Here is an 18796-nt window from a genome sequence, read left to right as displayed (position 1 = left end):
AGCGCGTCTGCAAGGTCAGCTTAAGGTATTCCCTGTGTTTACCAACTCCCCCCGTTTTCCAGACAATGGCTCTGCTTATCTGACCAGATGAACCACATGTGTGGTGTGCTAATCCCAGGGTCTACTACTATTAGCTTCGAGGTATTTCCTGTTATCTGACGTCCTTGTGTATTTCCACCATTAGTCAGCACACAGCCTTATGTGCTGACTCTTAGCTCTTAGAATTGTACAATATAACCATTAAGCGTTCAATGCTAAACATAATACATCTTAAAAAGTAATATGAACAATACTAAGGCTAATAATTCCACAATAACGAGAAGACGGAGCTGAACGGGTGTCTGTTTATTAGGAGGAATAACATTAGCGCGCTCGGCTAAAGCGTTTGGGAAATGGAGACTGAAACTGTGGAGACGGCGACGCTCTGATAAACAGTCCGAAGCGCTAAAACAACATTCTTAACTTTCAGTTTATCCACTTTAGCTTTATTAGACTTTCTTTACCCCAGTAGCGGTAGCTAATGTTAGCTGTCTGGCTAACTAACCTGATTACGTGTTTACGTTTAAATTTCCTAGCTGGAGATCAGAAAAGATGCTGTAAGATAAGATACGATTCTTAAATTAACACAAGATTTGCTTCTGTGATATCAATTTGTGTAAAAGCTTATCTGGACCTGCCAGCTCTTAAGACAAAATGACAAATCAAAGCAGAGCTGCAAGGTTTTGTCCCAGCAACTATCAATTGTGACTGTTTCTGATACATAAAGCCACACGAGCATTATAAGTGAGTCTCAACTCAAAAAATGAAATACAAAAAAATGTAGAAATTTTGAGAAGCTGCAAGTCCCCAAACTGAAAGTCAGTGTAAAAGCACACCTGCACAACAGCTGGTGGTTGGCCTTAACTGAACCAGGGCCTTTAACAGAGCCACGTGAAGCAGTCCTAAGTCCTGCGTTGGCATGTGAATTTTACCTGGTTCATTTTTAGCACATCCAAATCCACCTGAGCACAAACAGACACACCCACTGCTGTCATGTCAATTAGAACCTGACAAAGTCACCACACAAGTTACTGCATGCCTCTCCACAGAGAAACAGCAGAAGCTAGGTAGTAGACAGAAAGAACGGAGGAAAGAAAGCAGGAACGAAAGGAGCAAAGTAAGTAGGAAAGAAAGAGAGGATAAAAACACAGAAAGGAAGAAGGAAAGAATAATGGAGGCCGGAAGACGTTCAAGTAAAGGACTGGAACTGACTGAGTTTAAGCTGAAACACCCTGAGAAAGGTAAAGACCAGAGGTGGTAAGTAATGGAGTCCAAGTACTTCGTTACTGTACTTATTTTATTATGTATCTGTACTTTACTTGAGTACTTCTGAGTACTTTCTGGCACTCAGTACTTTTTTTAACTTTTACTCACCACATTTCAGCAGAAAAATCTGCACGTTTTACTCACAACAGTTTCAAAACAGGCTCGTTACTTTAGTTTTTGTCAATCTATCACGTGTTTATGAATGTATTTTTAATCGGGCAGTTGAATTCAGGTATCGGGAGGGGGGAGCGGAGTGAACCTGTGATTGGCTCCTGAAAACTCCATCCCTCTGGCTTCACTTCCCGCTGGGCCGTTTTTTTTGTGAACTAATGGAAAAAATCACATATATAAGCACAAAAATGCTCAAACTACAGTATATTACCTCCAAATGTATAACTGTAGTAAATAAGGGGTTAAACCATTGGCCTCCACCTCAAGTGGTACAGCCAGAGCCGGTCTATGAGGAGCCTGGCCACTTCCTATTACCCCCGTTATATTAAAACAGGCCTGCTGAACAGCAGAGGGCGCACACGAGTGAGTCCTCAATGAATGGGAGTGAACAGAATAGTTTCTAATCACTGAACCAGAACCTTTCTTTCATTTCAGAAAGTAGACGGATGTATTTCACTAAAAAAGCAAAGAAATCTTATCTATATTTTTATTTTCTACAGCCAACGGGTTTCAGGCAGCAGGAGGCGGAGCTTTACTGCTGAGCCTGATGATTGATGGGCGAACGGAGCAGCTCATTGGCTGTTCGCGCTCGCTGACGTCATACACGCCGTTTAAACTCCTATAGCTCGAGTTTAAAAGATCTTTTAAAAATATAACAGCGGTGTTAAAATGCCTTCTACTGCTCTGTGTTCAGGATACGACCGGGTTCTTGTACATTAAAAATGTTTCAGCGTTTATAAACGATGATTTTGCTCAAACGCTCCATATCAACCCATTCATTTCAGACTCACGTCAAACGTTACTCCAGCGCGTGAAGTCGTCATCACAGGTCACGTGGGACCGTGAATAGCCCGTGAACATGTCGGGGAAACCCGCGTATCTCCACAATGGTAACTTTGCTTTAATGTAAGACAACGGAACCGAGTCGTTTTGGGCCGTTTGTTCTGGTCCATTCTTCATGAGATCTCCTCGCAGGCTAAAGGGTGACGGGCATTTTCAAATCATGACAAAAGCTGGAAAAGGTCGAAAATGGAGTTGGATGATGGTGTTTCGTGCTCGTGCCCGCCGGGCAGTGAACGCGTTGGTCAGCCGTGATGACGTTCAGGGGTTTAAGGTCACTGCGCTGCTTTTCCTCGTCTTCACAGTCGGATGTTTGATTGAACTTTCACCTCGTCTTTGTTGGGTCTGCCTTCGGAGCCCCGCTGGTGACATCCTGTATAAATAAAATTAATGGGTAAAACGAGATAATTAAATCATGCCCATAAGGCATGGGAATGAGATCCTAATGTATGGCCACTACTTATTAAGGTGTGGGAACAAGGTAATTAAGTCATGGCCATGAGATCCTAATGCGTGGCCACTACTTAGTAAGGCATAGGAACAAGATCCTAGTGTGTGGCCACAACTTAGTAAGGCATGTTGTTCTCATGCCTTACCAAGTCGTGGCCACCACTTAATTATCTCTTTCCCACTCCTTACTAAGTCTCGTACATGCATTAGGATCTCATTCCCACGTGTTGATAAGTTGTGGCCACATGTTATCTTTATCTATATGGGGTGTCACCAGCAGGGCTCTGTATCTACCCCCTGTAGCAGTAACCTGTGGCTGTGGTGAACATGCCTCGTGCTGAAGGGGCTGCAGTGTTGGTTGTTCCTGTAAAACCAGCCGTTCTGAGGTTGCTGTTTTGTGTCAGGGCAGATGTGTTGGAATATGAAGGGTGTTGACTGCACTGCCTGAAGTAATGACATTGCAAAAGTAGCGTGTGTGTGTGTGTGTGTGTGTGTGTGTGTAGTTTGGGGCGGGTTGGTATGCATCATGTAACTCCTGCAAACCAAAAACAGGGCCCACTCCAGCCCTGGCCTGGTGTTCGGTATTGACTCCTAAAATCAAAATCAACGTTTTTTCCTTTGTAGCGATTCCAACAACGTCCATCTCAAATTCATGTAAAGGAGTTCTGATTGGGCTCTCTGGCTGCGTGGATTTTTATGACTGATGCCTGCAGTTCTAGTATGAACCATTATGTAGACTCAGTTTGATGACGTGTGCCTCTAACCCTCAGGAACAAGATATCATTTTTAAATAATTGAATTGACAGTGATGTTTAAAAAAAAAACACTTTTACTTTTTTACTTTAAGCACAGTTAGGAACATGCATGTTTATCCTTGTTCTAAATCTAAATCATACTTCAACTTTTACTTAAGTAAGGACCTTCTGTTCTTCTGCCACCTCTGGTAAAGACCGTTTGGACAGTGATGAAGACCACGAGAAGGCCGGTGGTCGTTTGGATGATGCAGGTGATGATGAAGACTGTGGGAAGGACGTTGTGGACGATGATGAGGACGCTGTGCTGCTCTGGGTTCCCAGTGGCCGTGGACTGATCTCGGGGCTTCTGGGGCTGAATTTGGTGCTGCTGGGCGCTGCCCTGGTGGCCGGAGACGCTTTTCACCCTGCAGGCTTACAGCACCAAGAGCCTGAGGTGTTCCTGCTGCTGCTGATGGGGCTGAGCGTGGTGTGGATGCTGTGGTACCTGCTGTGGGCACGCGCACGTCCTGGATTACCCCCTCACACTGACCACCACGCAGGGGGCCCCACTGTCACAGGTAAGAATCAGCCTATATAACAGGTAGCCTGGCATACGACGCCTGGCCTTTCATTTTCTTATCTGGATCTGCTAAGTTGGAGTAGATTCATGTTCATCAGCCACATGAATCTTGTATTTAAAGCCAGTCAGATATTTGAAGGAAGACAGTTCGATGAACATGAAGAATATCGCTGTTGTCGGAACAAAACCTTGTATCTCCATTTTCGTCGATTTTCAGTTTTTGACATAGTTCAAGAATACCTGTTGCCCTTGACATTGTATGTAAATTTCTTGCTGGACAGACCAACAGAAACAGCCCAAAATGACTTGGAGAAACTTCTGGTTCCATTGACTTCCATTAAAAGTAAAGGAAGTTTTTTCCTTCTCCTGTAAAGTTACCATTTTGGAGATACAAGGTTTTGATCCGACAGCAGCGATATGCTTAGCACATAGCACATCTTCATTGGTAGAGAAGGGGGGGGGTAATAATGGGTGGGGTTTTTTTTTTGGCTTTATTTTCAAGGTAGAACGTAGACTTATCACAAGTATTGGCACAAGTATTTCTGCTTGTGATTATATTGTTCCAATACACAAATGTGAAATACTTGCAACATACGGATTCAATGCAAAGTAATGCGCATTTGCTGTGTTTGGAAAAGCTGGGTGTGCCCAAAAATTTGATGGAGTCGCCCTTTATATCCTTTATCAAATTTATTAAGAATGGACATACAAGGAATGATCCAAAATTAGTTGGCAAAAAGTACAAGATTCAAGACTTTTATTGTCATGTGCACAGCAGAGCAGGCAGTTCCACTGTACAATGAAATTCTTACTTTGCTGTTCCTCCATTCACCCAATGTAATCTTAAGAGAATAAAAAATACACTGCTCAAAAAAAATAAAGGGAACACTTAAACAACACAATATAACTCCAGGTAAATCAAACTGTCCACTTAGGAAGCAACACTGACAATCAGTTTCACAGCTGTTGTGCAAATGGAACAGACAACAGGTGGAAATTATTAGCGATTAGCAAGACACACTCAATAAAGTAGTGGTTCTGCAGGTGGGACCACAGACCACTTCTCAGTACCTTCCTGCTTTCTGGCTGATGTTTTGGTCACTTTTGAATGTTGGTGGTGCTTTCACACCATGAGACGGACTCTACAACCCACACAAGTGACTCAGGTAGTGCAGCTCATCCAGGATGGCACATCAGTGCGAGCTGTGGCAAGAAGGTTTGCTGTGTCTGTCAGCGTAGTGTCCAGAGGCTGGAGGCGCTACCAGGAGACAGGCCAGTACACCAGGAGACGTGGAGGAGGCCGTAGGAGGGCAACAACCCAGCAGCAGGACCGCTACCTCCACCTTTGTGCAAGGAGGAACAGGAGGAGCTGCCGGAGCCCTGCAGAATGACCTCCAGCAGCCCACAAATGTGCATGTGTCTGCACAAACGGTTAGAAACCGACTCCATGAGGATGGTATGAGGGCCCGACGTCCACAGATGGGGGTTGTGCTCACAGCCCAACACCGTGCAGGACGCTTGGCATTTGCCAGAGAACACCAGGATTGGCAAATTCACCACTGGCGCCCTGTGCTCCTCACAGATGAAAGCAGGTTCACACTGAGCACATGTGACAGATGTGACAGAGTCTGGAGATGCCGTGGAGAGCGATCTGCTGCCTGCAACATCCTTCAGCATGACCGGTTTGGCAGTGGGTCAGTAATGGTGTGTGGTGGCATTTCTTTGGAGGGCCGCACAGCCCTCCATGTGCTTGCCAGAGGTAGCCTGACTGCCATTAGGTACCGAGATGAGATCCTCAGACCCCTTGTGAGACCATATGCTGGTGCGGTTGACCCTGGGTTCCTCCTAATGCAGGACAATGCTAGACCTCATGTGGCTGGAGTGTGTCAGCAGTTCCTGCAAGATGAAGGCATTGAAGCTCTGGACTGACCCGCCCGTTCCCCAGACCTGAATCCGATTGAGCACATCTGGGACATCATGTCTCGCTCCATCCACCAACGTCACGTTGCACCACAGACTGTCCAGGAGTTGGAGGATGCTTTAGTCCAGGTCTGGGAGGAGATCCCTCAGGAGACCATCCGCCACCTCATTAGGAGCTGCCCAGGCATTGTAGGGAGGTCATACAGGCACGTGGAGGCCACACACAATACTGAGCCTCATTTTGACTTGTTTTAAGGACATCACATCAAAGTTGGATCAGCCTGTCGTGTGTGTTTCCACTTTAATTTTGTGTGTGACTCCAAATCCAGGCCTGCACTGGTTAATAAATTTGATTTCCATTGATGATTTTTGTGTGATTTTGTTGTCAGCACATTCAACTTTGTACAGAACAAAGACTTCAATGAGAAAATTTCATTCAGTCAGATCTAGGATGCGTTGTTTCAGTGTTCCCTTTATTTTTTTGAGCAGTGTATAACTCTAAAAACAGTAGTAAAACGTAAAAATGCACAGTATGTGCAAAGTTGAAATAAATTTAAAGTTACATGTGCGTATGTGTAAATATGTAGAGCAGCTGTTCATAAAGTGCATCAAGTAACAGATGTAAACAGTGTTGTTCTGTCTGCAGCAGTACAGTGTAGCTAAGGTGCAGTTATTGAGTGTGAGGTTAAACCAGTTCAGATTGGGAGGGGGGAAGAGGTAGTAAGTGAGGTGTTCACCAGCCTGATGGCCTGTGAATAGAAACTGTTGGTCAGTCTTGTTTATTGTCTTCTCCTGTAAATTTACCACTTTAGAGTGTCGGGACTAAGAGCGATCCGGCCTCCGCCCCAAGTCCGGACGTATGTTATGATACAACTAATTTTTCTAAGTTAGGTTTTGTTCTATTTTATTCTGCTCTCTTACGCAAAAAGGGTCACAAAGTTAAAAAGCATTCTGCAAAAGTAAAAGAGAAAGAAAAACCAAACTTCAATCTTTGAGCTCTTTTGGAAGGAAAAGGCCCTCTTCTTCTTTATCAAGCTTCAGGTGACAGGACGGTTCCCGGTCAACCACAATGCAAAGATTATCACAAGGCATCCTTCTTTATATCCCATTTCGGGCTGAGCCCTTCGCCCCGCCCTTATTTATACGTCCCTGAATCACCTTTCGGTTCCCTTTACGTCCTGGTTTACCAAGTCTTTTGGAAACCCTGATTTCCCACCACTCTTAAGATATGTTCTTTTATATCATTTCTCAGCCTTTCTGTATGAAGTCATTCTGACCTCCTCAAGGCCTTTGGTTTATTAATTTGGCTCACAGACCAGCTTTTGCCCGTCCTTATCTGGTCTTCTCATTAACAGCTAGCTTGTTCTCATATTTTTGCTGTGCAGGTGGTGTTTCTCAGGCCTCCTGGACTTCCAGGTTCTTTCTGCCCTCAAAAAAACCCTTTTATGTAATGCACTGCCTGTGCCTGGGTCAGAAGTTCCTCCTGTCCCATGCATGCAAACGTTAGGCCTGTTTTCTGCTGAAGAGATCTGTCTGCCCCAGCCTATGACTACAACTTTATTTCACTCATTTCTAAGTGATTTTTACAAAACCTTTATTAAACTGTGATTCAAGGACATATTTCATCAGAATTTCTGACAAGACATGCAAGATTTTGTTCTATCAGGGACAGAATGGAGCTGGAATCACTTGTATCTGAAATTTTGCTGTTGTGTTGCGATCTATTTTCATATCGTCACTGTCCAAGAAAAAACAAAGCCAAAAAAATCCCAAAGAACAGGTATCTGTTCAAGCAATGCAACACGAGAGGGAGTGTGTTATAGCAACACACTCCTTGAGTTTTACTGCTTTTATACGACAGTTAAATAAGTAAAGTAAGAAATTAATAAATGGGCCGTGAACGCGGCGTTTAATAAGAACCAGCTGGTTCTGAGACAGTTTCTTCCCCCGGGCCATCAGGCTGCTGAACGGCCAGTAGTGCTGGTGTATTGGTCTGTAGGCCTGTCACTGCACCTCTGAGTCATCATCTCCATGGACAATCACCACCTTATCCACACCAACAGGCTCACTCTGATCTTACTGCACCTTCAATCTAGCAAATCTGCACTTACACACATAGATTGACGTCTTGTACATCTTCTATCCATGTCCTGTACAATCTGGAAGATTCTATATCAGTATCCTATCCCTGAGAACCTGCATCTCATCTATCATCTCCCCCAGACTAACTGCACCTATGGAATGTGGACAACAGCACATTTCATAGTTTTATTCCATAACTTATTACTGTACAACTGTACATTAGAATAGTGCAATACTAGTGTGTATCGTGTATATGTGTGTAGTCAGAGTCGGTGGATATATTTATTTTTCCTCTTTTTATATATATAATTAGTATTTAAATTCTATACGGGGGCTACGCACCTAAGATTTTCACTCACTTTCCACCAGCTGTGTAAATGTGATGTGACGTGATTTGATTTGATTTAATTTTTTAATGTTTGCAGTTCCTTTATCAAATTACAGTTCCTTAACAACCAGCTTGTTGCTAACGGACCCCACCCACTCGCTACACAGCTGGCAGTTTGTTCTCCAGCTCCACACAGACCAACTGACAGTTTGGGGAATTTAGTGTCGTCTCGTCTTCAGAGTCGGACCGAATCGGCTCTCGGTCAGATGTGATCTTAACAGTGTCCGTTTTCTGTTTGTGGCAAAGTAAGAAGTAAAAACGTTCAGAAGGCTTGAGCGTCTCCTACAGCTGTCAGAGTCGTTGCTTAGCAACGGCGTCTCAGCGGAGTGATAGTGTTTGTGAAAAAGCCGTGATGTTATGGTGAAATAACAGCACCGTTTGAATGACTCTCAACCAATCAGCTCGCGTGGCTGGAACTGTTGTACAGTACTGTGTGAAAGGCACCCAAGACACATTTCAAAATCTATTTATTTGTGTAGTTTGTGTTTATTTGCTGAGAAAAGTGTTAATACGTGAATAAACAAAATTTATAGGATATTAATTAATGATGAACCCTAAAACTTACTGTAAACTACCCTAAAAACAGTACTGTATAAAAAAATGGTAACTTTACAGGAGAGAGTAGAAACATTCTTAACTCTTAATGCAAGTTATTGTAAAGGCATTTTTATGGTGCATTTAGTATAAAAACAATATACACGCTTACAGGCTTATTCTGGATGGTGAAGATATACTCCCTGCTTTCTTCTCTGATTCAGGTGTGTGTGTGTGTGTGTGTGTGTGTGTGTGTGTGTGTGTGTGTGTGTGTGTGTGTGTGTGTGTGTGAGAGACAGTGGTGTTAATGCTGTTTGCAGGATTCAGTTTACTGCTCTGTGTGTTTATGATGGTTCACAACATCCTAATGAAGGACTGTCTGCCTTCTGCTAAAGTTCTTTTACCATTCTTTCAAACTCCCTTCCTCGGCCTGCAGGTAAGCAGTTTCAACAATAATCTAACCAATCATCACTAATCATAATCTAACCATAATCTAACCATAGCATCACCTAACAATAGTCTAACCATAATCTAACCATAGTATCATCTAATCCTAATCCAATTATAGTAGCATCTGTTCATAATGTAAGTATAGTATCATCTAATTATTCTCCAATCATCATGACTTAATCATCATCTCATCGGACTATGGTTAGATTATGACTGAATTATGATTAGAATATCTTATGGTTAGATCATGATTAGATGACATTATAATTAGATTATGATTAGATGATACTGTCGGTCGAATATCATCTAGTCATGATCTAATTATACACCTCCCAACAGATCGTTTTGTGTTTCTACTTCTGTTAATGCTTTACATTTGAACAGATCACCACATAATCCTTGTAAATACTGTTAGTTGTTTTTTCTTTTTTTACTGTGAAACCACAGTTTGAACTAATTTAGTAGAATGGTCCATAAAACAGAAACTCATATTAAAAACATATTAAACCGCCAACAGTGCAATTCAGCAACCAAGCAGCGATACAGGGTGAATGGAGGAAAAAAAAAAAACAGAAATAAAACCTTGATCTTGATCTTCTCTTCCCACAGACGTATCTGCTGTGGGCTCACTCCAAAGACTGCATCCACATACACATGATCCTCACCAGGTGCCTCCGCCCACTCTGAACGGCCCTCTGTCTGCGCTGTGGTTTTAGAAACAAACTGACGGATCACTTAAACCAACAAAGATTGAATTAAGAGCTAATGAAAGATTTGTTGATCTAGGTTTTATTGCAGTTCATTTCATCTCGTTTATACATGGCTCAACAATTCAGTTTACAGTTTGGTGGAGCTGGATTAATAGAGAACCATTGATGGTGCAACCAAAGGCCACTTTCCCAGACCCAGGTTAAGCCTAAACCTAGACTAAAATGAATTTCCAGTGATATACGCCACTGCAGTAGTACTAGGCTTAAGCCATATCTAGGAAACTGGCCCCCAGTGTTGGTAAGATACCTGATGAGATGCTCTGGACTTTGAAGTGTATCCAAAGCGTCAGTTTAATTCATGCAAATGTGCCAATGAATGGTGTGTGTGTGTGTGTTTCAGGTCAGGGCTGATGCTGATTTTGTGCACAGATATCTTGTTATGGTTGAGCGCAGTAACAGAAGATTCCGTTCACATGGAGATTGAGTTGGAGAAAGAGTTCAAGCAGCCCATCAGAGGAGAGTTAGGTACATTGATCCCGCTGCAAAGGCTTTTGATTATTAACTCAAACTTTTTGTGTCTTTTTCTGAAACCCCTTTCTTGTACACTGTAAAAAAATTATTTAATGTAGTAACAAGCAGTTGAAGTAGTTTTACCCAACTCCTTTATCCTTCATTCAAAGTACAGGGAGATTCACTCGAAAGAGGCCCAGAGTATTCTGTAATAACTCTCACTAGGACATTTACGTTTATGGCATTTGGCTGACGCTCTTATCCAGAGCGACTTACAATTAGATCATTTTTTACACAGGAAGGCGAAGGTGGTGTTAGGAGTCTTGCCCAAGGACTCTGATTGGTATAGAGTAGGGTGTTTGCCCTGCTGGGGGATTGAACCCCAGTCTACAGCGTAGAAGGCAAAGGTGTTAACCACTACACTAACCAACCACAGGACGAAGCAATACAACGTGCAATGTGCTCCTCAGTGTATGGAACTTCAAATAAGCTGTGATGCCCCTGTATTGGAGCGACTAGGTAGGTTCCAGACAGCCGTTGTGATGTTTAAGCTCTCTAATGCTTGCCAATACATTCAGGATCATGGAGTGCCATGTCGAAATGTGTCTGGCAGAAAACTGAGATCACTTCCAGCATCGCATGTAATGCAATCAATTACACACACGTCAAGGTAAGTAGTATGGGTTTCGGTTGCTTCATCCTAACAGAATATTCAGGGCCTCTTCGAGCGAATCTCCCTGTATTTATTTAGGTTGAATAAAGCTAGTTAATTTACTTCTTACTACATAAAGTCATTTTTTTAGGTTGAATCGAGGAACCTTTTTTTTTTTTTTTTTTTTTTTTACAGTGTAGCTCCACCTTGGTGTTTGTATACCTAGAGACTGTAGTCCATATGTTGATGGACAGTTTGTGTTCGCCATCCTTTAGTCCAGGGGTGTTAAACAAATTACCTGGGGTCCAATAACCAGGTGGACTTCTCCAAGAGGGGCTAGTTGAAAGTTCAGGGAGAAAAGTATTTCACATTTTTTTCCAAGTATCAACTTTAAGCGCATCTTGGTAAACCACTTAAACTCCTTGGAACCACCGGTGGCTCCAAACCGCACTTCGTCACGTTCCTTATAACTTTCATATTTCATAAGCTCCATTCAGAAGCTGGGCGTTGTATGAGGCTGTAGCTCTTCTCTCCAGTCTAATAGACGGTGATGTCATTTTAAACCCTTATAATAAAAGAAGCTGAACTCAGTTTGTTTTTCTACTGAAAGTCGACTCGTTTTTCCCCAAATCTGGGCTATATTTATTTTTTTTTCTTTCAGCAGTAAATTGTAAGCATAGCAAAATGTGTAGATCATAAAACACATTTTATGTTAATTTGAGCTTTTACCAGAAATAAATAAAGAAATTAAAAAAAAATTGCATTTATATCCTGCAGTTACTGAATACTGAACTCCTCCATTGCTGAAGCGGCTGACTGTAGCTGTGGCCGTAAGGTAGTTGGTGCCTGTCGGGGCGGTAATCCTCGAACCCGGTGGTGGACACCCCAGGTGAGAGACGCCATCAAGCTGAAGAAGGAGTCCTACCGGGCATGGTTGGCCTGTGGGACACCAGAGGCAGCTGGCAGGTATCGACAGGCCAAGTGATCTGCGGCTTCAGTTGTCGCCAAGGCAAAAACCCGTGTATGGGAGGAGTTTGGTGAGGCCTTGGAAAGTGACTTTAAGTTGGCTCTGAAAAGATTCTGGCAAACCGTCAGGCGACTCAGAAGGGGAAAGCAGTGTGCTGCTAGCACTGTATATAGTGGAGATGGTGTGCTGTTGACTTTGACTGAAGACGTCATTGGGCGGTGGAAGGAATACTTTGAGGACCTACTCAATCCCACCGACATGTTCTCCAGTGATAAGGCTGAGTCTGGGGACACGGGAATAGGCTTGTCCGTTACTGAGGCCGAAGTCGCTAAGGTAGTTAAAAACCTCCTTTGTGGCAAGACTCCAGGGGTGGATGAGATCCGTCCGAAGTTCCTCAAAGCTCTGGATGTTGTGGGGCTGTCCTGGCTGACAGTCCTTTTAAACATTGCGTGGACATCGGGGGCGGTGCCACTGGATTGGCAGACTGGGGTGGTGGTGCCTCTTTTTAAAAAGGGGGACTGGAGGGTGTGTTCCAACTACAGGGGAATCACACTCCTCAGCCTCCCTGGTAAGGTCTATGCAGGGGTACTGGAGAAGAGAGTCCGGCTTATAGTCGAACCTCAGATTCAGGAGGAGCAGTGCGGGTTCCGCCCTGGCCATCAGTAAGTCAGACTCGTTCCAGTGAGAGTTGGACTCCGTCAGGGCTGCCCTTTGTCAACGATTATATTCATAATTTTTATGGATAGAATTTCTAGGTGCAGTCAGGGGATGGAGCGTGCTGCTGCACAGTTTGTGTTGGTCATCCCCTAATCCTTCATCAGTGGTCACAGGACGCTGCCCACAGGCTGCTGTTGGCTGGATATTTTTGGTTGGTCATGAGCTTTGGGTAATGACAGAAAGAATGAGATCGCGAATACAAGCGGCTGTAATGAGTTTCCTCGGCAGGGCATTTGGACTCTCCCTTAGAGATAGGGTGAGAAGTCCGGGAGGGACTCGGAGTAGAGCCACTGCTTCTCCACGTCGAGAGGAGCCAGGTGAGGTGATTCGGGCATCTGGTTAGGATGCCTCCTGGATGCCTCCCTTGGGAGGTGTCACAGGCTAGCCCACCCAGGAGGAGCTCCCGGGGAAGACCCAGGACATGCTGGCATGACTATATTGCCCAGCTGGCCTGGGAGCGCTTCGGAATCCCCCCCGGGGAGCTAGTGGAAGTGGCTGGGGAGAGGGAGGTCTGGGCCTCATTGCTTAGGATGCTGCCCCAGTGACCCGAACCCTGGAGAAGCGGAAGATAATGGATGGATGGATGGATGGATGGATAGTTCCTCTCATATGCAACACTCTATTTTTTGCTTTTATCATCATAAGCATCTGTTTAAACTGATTATATTTATACATTATTGATCCTACAAGGGAAGTTTGTCATTTTGCTGTCCACTCACTGTCCACTCTATTAGACACTCCTACCTTATCAGTCCACCTTGTAGATGTAAAGTCAGAGACGACAGCTCATCTGCTACTGCACAGTTTGTGTTGGTCATCCTCTAGTCCTTCATCAGTGGTCACAGGACACTGCCCACAGGACGCTGTTGGCTGGATATTTTTGGTTGGTGGTCCAGCAGTGACACTGAGGTGTTTAAAAACTCCAGCAGCACTGCTGTGTCTGATCCACTCAGACCAGCGCAACACACACTAACACCCCACCACCATGTCAGAGTCACTGCAGTGCTGAAAATGATCCACCACCCAAATAGTACCTGCTCTGTGAGGGTCCATGGGGGTCCTGACCACTGAAGAACAGGGTAACAGAGTATCAGAGAAACAGATGGACTACAGTCTGTAACTGTAGAACTACAAAGTGCAGCTATACAGTAAGTGGAGCTGATAAAATGAACAATGAGTGTAGAAACAAGGAGGTGGTCAGAATGTTATGCCTGTTCAGTGTGTGTATGTGTATATATATATATATTTTGGGAAAGGAGTAATATTAAGCAAAAACTCATGTGAAATGAACTGTAGATAAAAGCAAATTAAAGAAAACTCATGCTGCTCAGGACTGCTCACTGAAAGTTCTGACATCTTAACTTCTTTGAAAAGATGTTTGACCTGTTTTTCCCAGGATACACCAGGACTCTAGTTGATTACTGCAGTGTGGATTTGTAAACTGTAGACATTTACACTGTGCCCACTGTAAATTTACATCCATATAGGTAGGGGTTTCTAATAAAGCAGATAATGAGTTTAATTTATTTGATTAATTTTACAGACCAGGAAGACGACGGCAACTCCACAGACTGCAACTGTGGCAGACAGCTTGTTTGCCCCGCTCTGCGGAAAGGCTACGAGGTCCTGTACCCGTTTAACATGGAGTTCAGCCTGCTGGCAGGCTGCATGCTCTACGTCATGTGGAAGAACGTGGGACGTCACACGACTGCCCCTCATTCTGGTCACTCCCAAAAAATCACCCTGCGTATCTTATGCTATGGAGGCATCCTGCTTGGTCCTGTGCTGGGTTTGCTGGTGCTGATCTCCGGGGTGGTCATTTTCGTACTGTACCAGGTGTGGGTGGGGCAGCGAGGGATGCGCATCAAGGCCTTCATGCTGTTCTATGGGTTCCACTTGGGCGTGATGCCACTCATGGCTCTTTGCGCAATGGCAGGAACGGTGGTGTACCGGCGCAAAGAGAGACTACAGGGAAGGGAGCGGGGCAAGGGGAAAGAGGCAGGAAGGTCTGCTAAAAACCCAACTCGCAGACTGGATGTATTCCTGCTGGTGGGGTCCGGGCTAGGCCAGCTGTTCCTCTCTTACTCCTCTCTGGTGGCCGCTCTGGCTATGGGACCCAGTGACGTTATGGAGAGTCTAGACCTGTCGTATTCACTGCTCAGCCTGCTGGAGCTGGTGCTGCAGAACGTGTTTATCATCCAAGGACTGCAAGACCACAAACACTTTGGTCAAAAGAGAGCAGAGAAGGAAACATCAGAAGGAAGCGTTGGCTTCAAGGTCAGGTTCACTTTTTAGAAACACTTTGGGGATGACATAACACTGGTATGAAGCATCATTCCCCAAGAACACCATTTATAAGTTTATGGAAGATTTTGCATTTGAACATAAGTGAGCATTTTGTCCCAGATGTATTACAGCATTAATACACTATATTGCCAAAAGTTTTCACTCACCCATCCAAATCATTGAATACAGGCGTTCCAATCACTTCCATGGCCACAGGTGTATAAAGCCGAGCCCCTAGGCCTGCAGACTGCTTCTACAGACATTAGTGAAAGAATGGGTCGCTCTCAGGAGCTCAGTGAATTCCAGCGTGGTACCGTGATCGGACGCCACCTGTGCAGCAAGTCCAGTCGTGAAATTTCCTCACTACTAAATATTCCACAGTCGACTGTCAGTGGGATTATAACAAAGTGGAAGCGATTGGGATCGACAGCAACTCAGCCGCGAAGTGGTCGGCCAAGTAAAATGATAGAGTGGGGTCAGCTGAGGGGCATAGTGCACAGAGGTCACCAACTTTCTGCAGTCAATCACTACAGACCTCCAAACTTCAAACTTCAGATCAGCTCAAGAACAGCGTAGAGAGCTTCATGGAATGGGTTTCCAGGAGAACGTTACTTGTCTGACTGCATTGTGCCAAGTGTAAAGTTTGGTGGAGGGGGGATCATGGTGTGGGGTTGTTTTTCAGGAGTTGGGCTCGGCCCCTTAATTCCAGTGAAAGGAACTCTTAAAGCTTCAGCAGCAAGAGATTTTGGACAATTTCATGCTCCCAACTTTGTGGGAACAGTTTGTGACGACTCCTTCCTGTTCCAAGGCAAGGTCCATAAAGACATGGATGAGCGAGTTTGGTGTGGAAGAACTTGACTGGCCTGCAGAGTCCTGACCTCAACCCGACAGAACACCTTTGGGATGAATTAGAGCGGAGACTCTGAGCCAGGCCTTCTCGTCCAACATCAGTGTCTGACCTCACAAATGCTCTTCTGGAAGAACGGTCAAACATTTGCATAAACACACTCCTAACCCTTGTGGAAAGCCTTTCCAGAAGAGCTGAAGCTGTTACAGCTGCAAAGGGTGGGCCGATATCATATTAAAACCCTATGGATTAAGAATGGGATGTCACTCAAGTTCAGATGCGTGTGAAGGCAGACGAGCGAATACTTTTGGCAATATAGTGTATGTTTTTAAAATTAGGTGTATATTTGCAAAGGGGTTAATTTTTGTTACAAGCTTGATATCAAAACAACAGAAGAACGGTTTGTGATGCTGTATAAAACCATATACAGCACATTCTCCATCAATCTGATGGAGCAATCTGCAGATAGTGTTCTATATAGAACCATTCCCTTTGCTAAAGAACCATTGAAGAACCACTTTTAAGAGGGAACTTTTGAATGGAGCTGTATGCCTTTATTTGATAGATTTTTCATGAAACTATGTAGAAATATTTCAATGGAGCCCATGAACATCAGATTCTTCTAGCAACCGCAAGTCTACAACACCAACAGTAACTTTTATATAACACGGCTCTTCTATAGAACTTTCTGTAGGCTGTATAATTCCATATTTCAACATAAGCTTTACAGATGATGTTGATTTTCACCCCTACATCTACTGGATTGAATGACATTCACTGTGAAGTGGTTTATTGCTTTAATGTTTTTGCTGTGTTCTTCTAATGGCCAGGTTTATGTCCTGTTGTAAAGCAGGTGGAGAAGAATGAGGAAGGTGGTGGAGTTCTGGAGGAGGCTGAGGGAAAAGCATTACAGGGAAGTAGTGATGCTCCAGTGCCCCCTACAGGCACACCGGGACAAGACACTCACCGCTGGAGCAGGAGAGTGATTCAGGAGATTTGCGCCTTCCTCATGTTGTCCAACATCATGGTAAGAATATGGTCAGAAGCCGAGAGGGAGGTGTTACTAGTGATATGTTAGCAAGTGACAATACTTTAAAGGTAGATCATAAATAGATCACTTCCCACTGGGAGAAAAATCTACAGGGACACAAACTCAACACGGGTGATATTAATACAGCAAGCACCTGATTAGTTACATGACCTTGAGCTTCATAACAATTTTTATCATGTTGATACGTACATATGTGCACACTCACACACATTATATTTGTTTTATATATATATATACACACACACACACACACACACACACACACACACACACTCACCGGCCACTTTATTAGGTACCTGTTCAGTTGCTTGTTAACACAAATAGCTAATCAGCCAATCACACGGCCGCAACTCAATGCATTTCGGCATGTAGAGGTGGTCAAGACGACTTGCTGAAGTGCAGACTGAGCATCAGAACGGGGAAGAAAGGGGATTTAAGGGGCTTTGAACGTGGTGTGGTTGTTGGTGCTAGACGGGCTGGTCTGAGTATTTCAGAAACTGCTGATCTGCTGGGATTTTCACGCACAACCATCTCTAGGGTTTACAGAGAACGGTCCGAAAAAGAGGAAACATCCAGTGAGCGGTCAGTTGTGTGGATGAAAATGCCTTGTTGATGTGAGAGGTCAGAGGAGAATGGGCAGACTGGTTCCAGATGATAGAAAGGCAAGAGGAACTCAAATAACCAACCAAAATCTCTGAGGAACGTTTCCAACACCTTGTTGAAAGTCTGCCACGAAGAATTAAGACAGTTCTGAAGGCAAAAGGGGGTCCAACCTTTTACTAGCAAGGTGTACCTAATAAAGTGGCCGGTGTGTCTTTTTGTGTGTCTATCTATATATATATATATATATATATATATATATATATATATATATATATATATATATATATATATATATATATAGATAGATAGACACACACAAAAAGACACATATATACATTAGTATTTGTATGTGTATATTCTGCCTGTTAGAACTGATGGAACCTCTGTGTCTGTGTGTCTGTGTGTGTGTGCCTGTGCACAGTTATGGGTGATTCCAGCGTTCGGTGCCCACCCGCAGTTTGAGAGTGGAGTGGGGAAGCAGTTTTATGGTTTCTTCGTGTGGTTCGTGTTGGTGAATCTGGGCCAGCCGCTCATTGTCTTCTACAGGATGCACTCAGTAGGAGCTCTGATGGAGCTGCTCATCTTAGCATGAAAACAATGTTTAATCTGTTTATTCAATAAAGGCTGTTTTAGTACTGTTTAACTCTGAGTGCGATTCTGTTAATATAAGACTTATTTTTCAGCAACTGCTGTGACTCTGTTATAGAAGTTATATCATTTTGAAAGGGTTTAAAGCATTAGTGCTCAGTCCTGGTCCTGGAGATCTGCCACCCTGAAGAGTTCAGATCCAACACATTCCAACACTCAAGATGCCTCTGAAAGCTGTCATCACCTGGACTGAGTGTATCAAATAAGGCTTGTAGCTGAGCTCTAAGGCTGTCATTTTTATGAGTTGGATGAAGCTAAATCTGTTTTGATGACTTGCTTGCTTGTCAAGTGTTTGTCTATTCCTACTCACTAATCCACTGATGGGACTTATGAGATAATAAAGATCCAAGT

General features: G+C 43.9%; 1 protein-coding gene across 4 annotated transcripts; it reads left to right on the top strand.

The window, feature by feature from the left end:
- The first annotated feature begins 1153 nt into the window (after window positions 1–1153).
- LOC108414758 (proton channel OTOP3-like) lies at window positions 1154–18440 on the top strand. Of its 4 annotated transcripts, none has more exons than XM_017687660.2 (8): window positions 1154–1280; window positions 3716–4078; window positions 9304–9440; window positions 10064–10122; window positions 10565–10689; window positions 14554–15287; window positions 16997–17170; window positions 18219–18440. In XM_017687660.2, exons 1-8 carry the CDS (start codon window positions 1211–1213, stop codon window positions 18387–18389), a joined length of 1833 nt encoding a protein of 610 aa, XP_017543149.2. In that variant the 5' UTR covers window positions 1154–1210; the 3' UTR covers window positions 18390–18440. The 4 variants fall into 4 exon arrangements, with proteins under 4 accessions (XP_017543149.2, XP_017543148.2, XP_017543150.2 ...); XM_017687659.2 differs by having other exon boundaries at window positions 16994–17170; XM_017687661.2 differs by lacking the exon at window positions 1154–1280 and adding an exon at window positions 2257–2366 and having other exon boundaries at window positions 16994–17170.
- Window positions 18441–18796: the final 356 nt, after the last annotated feature.

This window comes from Pygocentrus nattereri, chromosome 13 (genome assembly GCF_015220715.1).
Source record: "Pygocentrus nattereri isolate fPygNat1 chromosome 13, fPygNat1.pri, whole genome shotgun sequence".
Lineage (NCBI taxonomy): Eukaryota > Metazoa > Chordata > Actinopteri > Characiformes > Serrasalmidae > Pygocentrus > Pygocentrus nattereri.
This window is presented reverse-complemented; position numbering and strand designations above follow the sequence as displayed.